Below are 13,625 nucleotides of genomic sequence, written 5' to 3'. Positions count from 1 at the left end.
TAATGTAGCATAGAGGTATGCAAACATTCTCTCCACTGTGCATGTTTTAAATGCGAACTACTTCACCTTACATACGTCACCCTCTCAAAAGTACATATTATCTGGTGAGCGCCACCATAAAGAAGATGTAGGTATTATTTTTGTATGATTTAATTATGTTTATATGGCTGAAACATTTAAGTCGCAAGCATCAAAACAATCCTTATGAATAATTCTCCTGCCTTTTTCCCCACAGAACAGTATTTATGAGTGTCAGAGTCTCTAACAAGTCCAGCCTCCCCCCCCCATGATAAAAGTGAGCTATTTTAAGAATGCACATTACATTTTGTAAACATAGCAACCAATGTTATGCTGAATGACAGGAACATGAAACTAGCCAGAATTATTTCTGAGATATCAACAATGAATTTTACAATTAGAAAAGGGAGGTAACTCATCAGCTTCATAAAGGTCAAAGGTCAAAGTGTAAAATATTTGCCTATTGTTTAATATGGAAGAAGCGAATTCACTTTCTCTTCATTTATTTTTTTATTTCATTGCAAATAAATGAAAAGAAACATTTTCACCATATATTTCTGTCACTTATTGCAACAGTTTTAAATTTAAGTTGGCTCTATTCCTATATTCTAAGTCTTCTAATTTCCCCATAATTAAGGTCACTACTCACACAAACATACCTCATGGCAAATTATGTAAGGAAGAGAAAAAGGATCATAATTAGCTTATTTTCATGCTTAACATCAATATGAATGTACCATTTTATTCAGAACATCATACATAATTATATGAAAATAAAAAAAAATAATTGCAAACATTTTTTTATTTTCTTTAAGGTGGCGCTATACAGTTTCGCATTTTGCATAGGGTTAGGATTTTAAAGAAAAAGAATGTCCCCGGCTTTCCTCACTGGTTATACTGGCTATTTAAAAAAGACCTTGTATATCTTAGGTCTAATGCAAAGAACCTTTAATTCCCTTTATTTTGGTGTATGATTGATGGGTGTACTATGGGTTATAGAGTATACAGCTTGGCCTTACTTCAAATGTGCACCTTTCAAAAAAGTGCTAGCTCTACTTGGTCATTTTCACTTCCTGAACTTCAGAGGTAAATTGTATAAAAAAGAGCCGATAACTTTTTTTACATTTTACATATTTGGTATTTCATTCATTGCACTTTCAGAAGCTGGTATTGTCTAGTCTGGCAAAATTCATTTTCCCTATTTTAATAGCTGCTATGTATAGTGTACTTTAGACTAATTCAGACTGATTTTTTAACACAAGGGAGCAGTCATTTTAGTTAGCAGTGTGCTTAAATCATGTAAAATTTCCAAAAGTGCAATATCCAAAAGAAATATCATCCACATTACATTAATGTAGCATAGAGGTATGCAAACATTCTCTCCACTGTGCATGTTTTAAATGCGAACTACTTCACCTTACATACGTCACCCTCTCAAAAGTACATATTATCTGGTGAGCGCCACCTATATACATACATACGTTCAAACGTACGTACACACATACACAGATTCAAACATACGTACACACACATACATACATTCAAAAGTACGTACACACATATATAGATACATACATTAAAACTTACGTACACACATACATTCTAACGTACGTATACACATGCATACATTCATACATATATTCAAACGTACGTACACACATATATATATTCAAACGTACGTACACACATACATACATACAGTCAAACGTACGTACACACATACATACATACAAACGTACGTACACACATACATACATTCAACAGTACGTACACACATACATTCAAACGTACGTACACACATACCTATATACATACATACGTTCAAACGTACGTACACACATACACAGATTCAAACATACGTACACACATATACATACATTCAAACGTACGTACACACATAGATACATACATTAAAACTTACGTACACACATACATTCAAACGTACGTACACACATGCATACATTCATACATACATTCAAACTTACGTACACACATACATATATTCAAACGTACGTACACACATACATACATACAGTCAAACGTACGTACACACACACATACATTTAAACGTACGTACACACATACATATCTACACACATACATATATACATGCATATATACATACATATATACACACATATATACATTAACGCATATATCCGTACGCACGCACACACACCTATGCATACATACGTACGTACATACACACATATATATGCATACATACATACATATGCATGCACACACAAAGATAAATAAATAGGTACACATACATACATAGAGCCATACCTATATATATATATATATATATATATATATATATATACATACATACATACATATGCATAGACACATACATATATACCAATATACATACATAAAAACGAACGTACTTAATTATGTACATGCACACACATACATACATATATACATGGATGCATAATATACATATATACATACAGACACATACATTAATACATACATACACACGTACACATACATACATAAATACATACGTAGATGCACATACAGAGATACATACGTACGTATGCAGCCACAGACACACACATACATACGCACATACACACAAACGCATGCAGACACACATACGTCCATAGATACATACTTAGATACGTACATTCATACGTATGACACACATACATACATATATATATATACGTACGCCTTTACGTACATACATATACATAGATAGATACATACATACACACATATGTACGTACATATATACACATGCACATACATACACACATATACAGAGAGAGAGAGAATGGTCTAGATTTAAAGGTTAATAAACGGAGTAGGGCAGAGTAAGTGGAGATGGTGGTGATTGCGAGGGAAAGCGTGTTTTCAAATATTGACTGGAAAACAGAAAGTAAGATAGGAGTAGCAAGCGTAGGAGTGTTTGGAATTTGTTGGTACATGTGTTGTACTAGTTTGTGCGCTTGTGTGTGCATGTGCATGGAGAAATTAGATGCCCTGCTCTGTCATCTTGAGAAGACAAAAATGAACAAAACACTTGCAAATACATGTAACTTTACTTATTTATGCAAATAATATATATCATATAAATATGCAATATATGTTTCAATGATAAATGTTTAAAAACAAAAAAGAAACCAACATCTATTTCATTCATACTCGAAATAGGTTTGTATTTTCTATAAAGATCAGGTATGTAATATTCACTATTTAGCGAGACAGAGTCCATGGTGTTCTTGGTAACTCTATACGCCTCATCCGTCTCAATATCATAGTCCCTCTTGTCTCTTTCAAAAGAGACTAATTCAAAAGGGACTGATTCAAACCTGTTACTGTGTATGCCAGTTTCTTTGTTGTTGTAATGTAAAATTAACGGAGTAAAAAAATGAGCATATCCTACTATACAATATTACCACTGCTACTATTATTACACTAGAAAGAATAGATAATTACTACTAATACTACAATTACTAACGATTTGAGACAAGACTAATGGCCATATATGTTCACTATTTACAATCATAACACAACGATGACTCTTCATCATGCAAAATATTTTAAGTCTCTCACATGGGAGTGGCATATTCCTTTAGACAGGCCAATGTTTTAACAAGGTCAGTTTTTTCCATATGTTCAGATCGAGGTTTTATTTTGTCTTGATTAATCATTTTTGGAAATGACAGAGTTTCCAACGTTTATGAAATTTAAATAAGACTTAACATACAAATACATTCAGATGCTTTTAAAACCGTTAAGCTGCAGTTGTAATGGAGCAAAGAACCAATATCGGATTCAGTCATTATACATCATAGCAGACATAAAACTATTGTTTCCTGTAATCTGTTTCAAATTGTTACCATGACTAAATCCATACGCGTTTAAACATTTGCAACTTCTATGACGGATTTAATTAATTTTATTAAAGAAATCAGCATTATATATCAATTTTATTTAACATGAATATATAAAAACAATGAGCAAAAGCTTTTCATTGAAACAAGCAAAACCAGCTCAATACTGCGCAAATGAATCCCTGTCACTAACTAGAGTCTGCACACTGTGATTACGTATACATTCATCGCTTTTCCCATGTCAACGTATGCTATAATTCATTTTTAAATAATTGTTCTTTATATTCAGACCATGTATTACTCTTTTTGTGAATATAATCTGTACTGATACTTACTATGTGTATATCCAAAAAATTTGTATCACTAGACCCACTGTATAATAATCGGACAAAAACACCCAAGGATGTTATACCCAAGCTGTAGTGTGTTTGGGGGCTGCGACCAGAAATTTGCAACACCATTTAGTTATACTGGTGTTTTGGTAATCTTGGTATGATAAAAAGAAACAGATTCATGTTTAGAATCCAATTAAAACACGATCATCAAACCACCTGATGTGAGACTGATGCCAGACCCATATTTCCGATCACAAACATAATAGGAAATCACTCATTAAATCACCCCTTGAAGTCAATTTGTCATGATCATTTTCTCCGGATGGTGAAGGCATTGGGACTGGTGCATGCAGGTGGTTTCTAATGGTTAGTTATGTTAGATAATAAATAATGGATAAACATCATAATCTTGCACCATAGCATAGGATCGATATTTAAAGTTAGAAAATGAAAACTAAATCAAAGTGTATAGCACATTCAACGAAGCTTCTTGGTAACCTGATTTTGTTGGACTGCCCCTCCACCGAAACAAAGTGGCATCTCTAAAAAATATGAAGGGTAGATAGTCCACTAGGAGGTACACAGGTGGAAGAACATTAGCTTTCGTGTCCTCATCAAAACCACCTGAAAATATAAATGTTGCATAATATTATGGGACATCCGAATTTGTTAAAATAAGTTCAAAAAGGTTATTGACGTATATCTTGGATCGCTTCTAATACTGTCAGTGCCACTATTACATCTAATGCCATAACATAGTTGAGATCATGATATTATCACAAACACTTAAAAAAGAATTTCCCTTAAAAGAGCCACATCTCATTGACTGGAAGAGGAAATTCAATTTCAACTTGAAACGCTCAGTTTTATGATAATAGGCATGTTATCTTCTGGTAGTTACGATATAGAGATTTTCTCGGCAACGGTATATGTTACGGTGTCTTTTTAACTATCAACTACAAAGTATAATGAGAATAAAATCGTTATTTTTGGAAGAATCGATAGTGAACTATGACGCTCTTTCTCTTCCGTAGGTCAAGATTTCTTCATAAATGTCAGACAAAATGCAACAAAAAAAGTCAACATACATCTAAACAGTATGTGTGTCCATTTCTTGATCTGATTATGTAAAGTTCATTGGACGCTTGAATTTGAAGTGGCAATAGTCTAAACTATAAGTTGCATAAGATGAAATTTTAAATCGTGTTATATAGTCATACCAGTTATGAAGGTTTTGTACTTTTAGAAAATAAAGTATTAGTTGACGCTTAGAAGATGAAAGCGGATGAAAATTCTTTAAAAACAGTGAGTCGTAAAATGTATTCATTTTCTCTGTTCTCTTTTTCTAGATACAAGATTATGTCCCCGGAAAAGTATGCAGTTCCTTGATCAGTCAGCATGACTGCTGAGCTATGGTTAGTCCTAATAATATGCACAGAGATGAAAAGGGTAAACCAAAAACAAGAAGGAAAAAAATTGTTAGGAAAACAAAGCATATTTTTGATAACTACTATACCGAAAAATCCTATAAAATCGAAGATTGGGTCTAACGTAAGAGTGAAGGAGCAGCAATACTTACTTGACGTGTATTTACTAGATCGCATAAATACGTGCATTGATTACACATTAGTCTGATTACTTTCAGTAACAATACTGATGGAGATTATAAAAAGTTTAAAATAACTTTTATTCAGTATGTAGAAATACATAACTGATTATTAGTAAAGATTCCAACCTGTGACACATTTCATGGGAACTACTTGATTTATATAAAATACATTTATTATTGTCACTATGGCATGAAATACACCCTCTTTGTTCAGACTTGTCATTATAATATGTGTTAGGATCTAGTGCATGTGATACATAGGTTTTGAAGCAATACATTGATGTGTACGGTTTCTTTTTTTAGTGAGTTGACCAAGAACCGTAAGAATATTCCATTGAAATGTAAAACAATCCGGTCATTCATGAATATTTATATATTTTGTTCCACTTGTGTATAAACAATGGACAAATGCAAATTAATGCAAGCCAGAAAGACAAAACAAAAAATATATTCCTGTATAATGCTGTTTTTTTGTGTTTTTCAGTTCAAGGTTTGTGCATATTCGATAGGCTCCTGAGAAGATCACCATCATAATGACCATTATGCACCTGAGTCGAAAGAGAAATTATGGTTCTATAACGTATATTCTTGCCTATTTCAAGAACAAATTTATTATCGTCGGATCTTAAGGTATTAAGCATATTTACTGATTTATTTATTAATGAAAGACCTTATGGTTGTTATTCTTGATATAACTTGAAGAGGAAAATGTTTAAAAACGCCTATTTTTTGTCTGTTGTCATTGACCACTTTTAAAGGGTAGATTGGGAGTATTTAACTATGTCATGAATTTGAGCTACGTCCATGTAAAAAAAATGGTATATGTTATAGTACCCTCTTTTGAGATTTTTCATAGTATTAATGTGAAAAAATAATTCCAGCAAAAACATAACTTGTAACTTTAGGCATACCTGGTTTATTTTATGAAACACTTTTTCAATGGGAATTATATTATTCCAACGGTTGCATGCAAGATATATCATCTACTGTGGTTTGAACATATGAATAAACGATAAAGTCCCTGGTTTTTTAAATCATTATCCTTTCCTTACCTTTTATAATCTTCAGATTCATTAAGCAAGGCCTCAACTTCCTCATCAGTCCAGGGTTTGAATTCTTGATTAGGTATGTCCTTCATGAGCTCTGCCTGTTTTTTAAGCGTCTGGAACAACTCGACTCTCTTCTGCCATCCATACTTAGCTTCACTCTTTTCCGCTTCGATGAGTATTTCTATATATTCTACTTGGCTCAGAGGGTTCTGCTTAATAGCTTTCTGTTTTAATTCATTGATGCAATCTCGTACACGCTTGATCATTGCAAAAACTGACTGGCCAACCTGATTAAACCGCGCTTTCACTTTCTGCAAAATAGCAGAATGCTTTTCTTCTTCGCCTCGAGCGATGTCATAGTTTTTCTTCAAATCTTCAGATGTTTTTTTAACCTTCTTTGGGTAGAATTCATAGCGGTGTTGAGTATTAGCATGTTCCGTCCAAAAACATTGTTTGGGACAGATGGTGCAATACCCATTGCTATTCATGGCTGCACAGCCACGTTTCCCGTCATTATTTGGAATGGCACATGGATAATGACATGTCCTATTACATGTCAAACAATTGGTCACATATTCACCTACGGCTAATGGTACAGCCCTTTCATGAATTTCTTCAACTTCATACTCAAATTTTTTGTTTGCCAGGATGTCTGCTTTATGTTTATCAATGACTTGTTTCTCTTGTTTGATTGTATTAATCACGTTTAAGCCTTCATGAATTTGTGGCTGCAGTCCTTGAATTGTAGCTTCGAGCTGCTGTCGTGTTTTTAATACGTCTGCAGTGAGTTGAAGACTTTTGGTTTCTGTTTTACTAAGTTCAGTAAAGAATACATTGAAACTTTCTTTTCCCATCTTCCAGAACATCTGGCCAATTTGTGCTTCCTCTTTGTTTTCTGTACTTACAAAGAGTGCAGAGTTGTTGAATTTAAATGCTCTCTCAAAAGGCACTTGTGCAGTTTCTAATGCCTTTTTTACGGGTGGTTCATTACCATCTGCAAATGTTATGAGTACAAAAATATTCTTTGATATATCTTTGCCAAAGATAGAAAGAACTGAGTCGAAGATGTACCTCTGGTGTGGTGTAAGTCGTGCTAAAGGTGCTTGCGCTACAAAACAAACAGCATCCAGAGTCTGAATACCCTTCGGTGGCGGTGTTGTGAAGAGCTCTCTTATCTGATCAACGATTTCTTGGTCCCGTTGGATTCCACGAGTGTCTCCAAAACCAGGAGTGTCTATAATGTTTAATGTATAATTTAGTTGGCTTCCTGGACAGCGAGGGATTGTGTAGCATGTGATCCACTCAGTCTGGGACACAGTCTAAAAGTGTTGATAGTGTAATGAAATAGACAAGAAACTTCAAAGACTATTTTGTCAAAAAGGCTCTAAATTACTTGTGTCACGTACATTATGCATAGATTATCCAAAACAATCAATAAGTCATTATCAAAGTATTACACTGATGACCATTTAAACCATGAGTTATAGATGAAAACAAAAATTGTCAACATTTCAAAGCTCTCAATTTGGACATCACACATGAATGATTGGCATTGTGAAGTTGGAGTTGGTCCAAAGTCATAAATGTTTCATCAATAAATATGAAAAGCTAGTTCCAAATATATTTTGTATTAAATAATAGCAAGATCAAGTACTGGCAAACCTAACTACGCCAATAATAATTTTATAATGAAATGAGTAGCTTTAAGAGCTAATAATCATAGGAATAATCGCTCCTGTTAATTTATCATGCAATAGTATAACTTCTTTAACCATAAATTTATGTTTTGTTTTCTCAACATGACATATATGTTGTTATTTCAAACTTAATAGAACCTTAATATTGACATGTGATCGATGTTCTGGCAAATATCAGAAATATAAGTGTTACAAAATTAGACGGCATAATAAGTTTAGAACATTAGTATTTTCCCACTTTAACAAAATTCTACAATCAATGTTTAACAAAATAATTTACTCACTAGAGTTAAGCCAGTTTTCATGTTTTACCTCATCTTTCTTCCCCTTTTCCTCTTCCGTGAGGTCAATGATGGTAAATCGATATGTATCCTCCCAGGCAACATCAAGGATATAATTCACCATCCCGTTAATTAGCGTACTTTTTCCAGATCCAGTTGCACCCACTACCATGATTGTCTTTTCACTTTTGTGACCACGCTGTAGCTCCCCTACAGATTAGCAGAAATATAAGTAATGAGGAAATATAATAATTTGTTGATTGTCAAAATTCCACTCATCAAATTTTAGGTGGTGAATACAAAACAATGAATGTTTCTACCAAGATAATGAATATAAAAAATGAGGCAATCACTAGACAGCAAATATGTCTGTATTTTCATTTTTATTCAAGGAAGAAACACATATAAGTAAACAAACACACGAATATGTAACAAAGGAATAGGCACCTTCGAATAAAACTCAGCTTATGAACATTAAGTGACTGTCCAACAAAGGGAAAATCTCTAAACTTGACCTAAATGAACACCGAATTTTACTTTTGTTGCAGTTTGACACATTAAAAAAAGACAAAGACAAGTTGATACAATATTTCAGATATTCTATGTCCAGTTGTTAATGATAATTATGAATCGAATATATATATATATATATATATATATATATATATATATATATATATATATATATATATATATATATATATAAGATTCATTAACTTTCCTTGATCATTACATTAAGCAATAACTGAACTGTTTAGCAACAATTCAGAAACTAAATGATTCTTACCTATTATATGCCACTGATATATTATGACATTTTTGCATCATTACCTCAATGTTTGTATCTGGATTAACCATATATAGCCTTATTCCATATATAGTGATCCAATTCTTATTTTGTTGTCTTACCATTTTTATATATAATCTGAAAAAACGTTTGAAGAATATTTTTTACTTTTGATAGACCAAATGAATTTGGAAGAATTTTTTGCTGCCTTTGGAGTGCCAAAATTATGTTTGTGTATGTGTTGGATAAACTGCGCAGGTAAGAAACCCACCAAAAATACATTTCCTTGATTTGGCTTTTATGTTGACAGTTTCCTTAGGTTCTGTCAGTGGAAGTTTGTAGGTTGCTGGTTGACCATGCTTAACAATCCAGTCTTCACGTATGATATTTTCTGATAAGGACGGATTTGTCTTGACATCTCTGCATGTTTCACTGAATGGTCCCTCTTCATCATCGTCAAATATGGCTCGCACTTTGAATTCATAAGATGTATTGCTTTTCAAACCGTTTACGAGAAAAGAATTAGAATTGCTGGTTGCAGTTGACCATCGCTTTTCACCAAGTATTTTGTATTTCAATTCGTAGTACTGAACTCCTTTTTCGATACACTGGGGCTCTTCCCACACTATGTCAATGGAATTTGCACGGCATTCAAGGCACTGGATGACGCCAGTCTGTTTTGGGTCATTTTTGAAGACTTTGGATTCCTTCTCGGATTCTGAAAAATTAAGTAGGTTATCTGGTTGAAACATGCACATGAAATAGACTGGTTGTGAAATTAAATGTTTTTTTCTTTACTTTCCAATCTGAAGGATTATTTCTGCTTTTTTATATACCTATTTAAACATCCTGATAAAGAAAGTATCAAAACCATTTCACAGTATGTATATATGTATGTTTGCATGCATGCAATGGATTGATGGATAAATACCTACATGTAATCAGCAGTTATGTTAACTATGACGGGATCAGTGTAATGTTTATCACGGAAACATGCATAATGATTTTGAAATAAATAACAAGGTAAATCATATTTGAAGAAGTAAAATGTAAAAAAATAACAATCATAAACTTCACCAACATTTATTAAAGTATGCCATGTTTTTTCTCGAGCCAATTTCAATCAATTCATAGAATTTTTTTACGACTTTATTTCTGTAATGAACAGTTATGATTTACGCCTTTTATATGATGATGCACGTTTGCATAAAATCTACTGGTGGTATGATATTTTGAAGTCAGGCTACTTACACATAAATCTAAATCATGGCTACAAAATGAGCTGCAAAATGAATGCATGACACTTATGTAGAAAGTTATGCATTGATCTTTCTTTTGATATAGTAAACATTCATGTAAAGTAGTTTCAGTTCATCAGCTGCCATGTTAGGCCGACAATAACAGTTTATTCCATACTTGCATATCTTTCTTTCCCTTTCTAAAATTAACCGCGTATTTAAGTTCAATGACCTGGGCTGCAACAAGTTCCTTATTATTGCGAATATCTTTTAAACAAAATATCCCTGATTCTTAAAATAAATTATTTGTATTTGTTACGTGATGGTTTCTTTACATTCCGTGCATTCATTTGTGTGAAAATAAGACAATTTAAGAGCATACGAGCACAATTTACCCTTACATTTGACAGATGTTTAAAGGGAATTACCAATAATCGACCACACTACATAAATGAAAACATCCCATTTGTTTCCTGGGATGGATGATATTTTACAGTATCTAGCGCAGATTACCCTACAAAATATATTACTTCTTTAATATTAACAGACAATATCAGTAATAAATGTGCAAGAAGATGTTACATAATGATAACAAAAATTAATTAGTGCCCAAAGCTCTGAAATTATTCAGTCTATCGCTCATTTTCTATAAGTATAGATATTTAATTCATTGCGTTAATACAAATCTGGTTTGGATAGTTCAGACAAACCTGATTTTACAAATAATATAAATAATATGTGTTTCCTGACATGTATCATGTCTGTTCAAATGTTCTTTTATTGATGATCATTAAAAGGGCTGACTAATCATTCTATAAAACTATCCTTAGATCCGGATGGGAATAAATGAAGCAGTTAGTAATGCATAATTCAATTCCGTTAAAATACATCTGAAGGTTTTGGCCATTGGTAACACTGAAAAAGTGATAATTAAGACCAAACGTATAGTTCTGAGTTTAGAGCACGTGGGGTTTATACTCTCTTTTCCTTGTTAAAACAGTTACAACATGAAAATGTTAAACGAGCATGATTTTAAAATTTAATTAATGAAAATACTTACGAGAAGAGGAACTTTCATCTTGCCTTTTGTAATTGGCAGTCCCATTATCCATGTTAGAGATTGTCCAAAAACTGAAACGATTGTTATCAACATGTAAAACATCAGACATGGGCTTTCAAGAGCAGAAGACTGTTAAACAGAAATGAATGTCTTGCATGGGGAAAAAGCAAGTTGAGAATGGATATAGTCTTATTTAAATCAAGAACAGCCAAACTAATTAAGGCTTAAGCTGTATTAAATAGTATTTGCCTTGCTATATAGGACATAGCAGGCAGTAGCGTTTGATGTTAAATTTACCTAGACTGCTGCATTTATATGTACTCTTGAATTTACCTGTTGGAATTCATCTTTCTGAAGCACAATAATTGTTTGAATCAGTTATACATGTGTTACAAAATGTTTCTTTTGATTTACCTGAACAAGAATGAAAGAAGAAAAAAATATGCCGTAAGACCCATTCTCGTACAGTGCATGATACATTTATTTTAAAATACTTGGATCATGCACTCTGCCATATTATTCCTATCGATTTCATGCAAATATATCGATGAAATTCGTTCATGCTTGCTGGGCTAGTAAGTGACTACTCTATGCCGGCACCAAATGGTGTCGGCGAATTCCAGCTTTTCGATAGGGAATGCGCTCTGACATTACACGCCAACATAAATCTCCAAATATCAAAAATGGGGTGGCAAGGGTCAGAGGAAACTCGGACTAACATTCACAGAAAACATGAGAGACAGCTCCTAAGATCTACTGAGAAATAACCATTCTAGCAAATAGTTCACTATAATATCTGTGATCGCGGAGAAACACATCAACTAACATGTTTTGGAGCGGTCGGGAGAAAATGTTAATTATAACAACACACCAGGATATTATTGCTGCGTGAAATTCGGTATTGATGCATGGACGTGACCAAAATGATACATCTCATCAAATAAACCTGCGCATGCATATCTATACAAGAATATGTAGTTTAATAATGAAGATTACAGGAAACTAAAATGTATTAAACATAATTTAACCAGCTCTATCTAAAACAACAAAATTTCCCAATTCAGATACGAGTGCATGAATTAGAATGGTTTCGCTTGCGAGGTTTCACGACTATGAAATTTCAGGACATTCACAAATATTAGCCATTTAAAAATTATATGAAATGTCTCATTACTAACATTAACCATGCCAAGATATTACAACGATAAAAAAAATTAAATAAATATATAAGTGAAAATAGTATGAATATATTATCAGTATAAAAAATACGGAGAAAGATTACTTACATATAACTTCAAATGCTAGCTATGTGTGTGGTCGTGCCTGTTATTCAGAACCACTTGCACTTCGACAGGCACCTAATATATAGGTCCTGGTTAAATCAATTCCTGGTAAATCGTACTATTTTGCCAAATAAGGTTATGCGTCTTTGCTCGTGTCTGTTCATAGAATCGACTACTGATGTAAAGCTACTTTCAGTTTCAATTAAACTAGGTCAAATAATTGTTGTTAATCATTATGCACTCCCTTCTTTTTCAAAACAATGAAAAACAACTCTAAAAAGGATAACGGGCACGGTCCACTAATTTATTTCCCACATAACGCAATAACCTAATGATCATTACGACAAAAGACGTATCAAATTATACAACATCTTCATCAATATATGGTACGACCGCTCCAGTGGAATAGTGGTTTAA

At 33.0% G+C, this 13,625-nt stretch overlaps 1 protein-coding gene across 2 annotated transcripts; it reads right to left on the bottom strand.

The window, feature by feature from the left end:
* Positions 1-3,060: 3,060 nt before the first annotated feature.
* On the bottom strand, positions 3,061-13,325 carry LOC149789956 (uncharacterized). Of its 2 annotated transcripts, none has more exons than XM_089972045.1 (6): positions 13,212-13,325; positions 11,926-11,996; positions 9,899-10,345; positions 8,872-9,050; positions 6,866-8,181; positions 3,061-4,828 (listed from the first exon to the last, which is right to left on the bottom strand). In XM_089972045.1, the coding sequence occupies exons 2-6, from the start codon at positions 11,975-11,977 to the stop codon at positions 4,819-4,821; spliced, it is 2,004 nt and encodes a 667-aa protein (XP_089828171.1). In that variant the 5' UTR covers positions 11,978-11,996; positions 13,212-13,325; the 3' UTR covers positions 3,061-4,818. The 2 variants fall into 2 exon arrangements, with proteins under 2 accessions (XP_089828171.1, XP_089828172.1); XM_089972046.1 differs by having other exon boundaries at positions 11,926-12,005; positions 13,212-13,278.
* Between the last annotated feature and the right edge of the window lie 300 nt (positions 13,326-13,625).

This window comes from Sinohyriopsis cumingii, chromosome 10 (assembly GCF_028554795.1).
Source record: "Sinohyriopsis cumingii isolate HCF-2022 chromosome 10, ASM2855479v2, whole genome shotgun sequence".
Classification (NCBI taxonomy): Eukaryota; Metazoa; Mollusca; class Bivalvia; order Unionida; family Unionidae; genus Sinohyriopsis; species Sinohyriopsis cumingii.
Note: the sequence above shows the minus strand (reverse complement) of the source record. Positions and strands in the feature narration are given on the sequence as shown.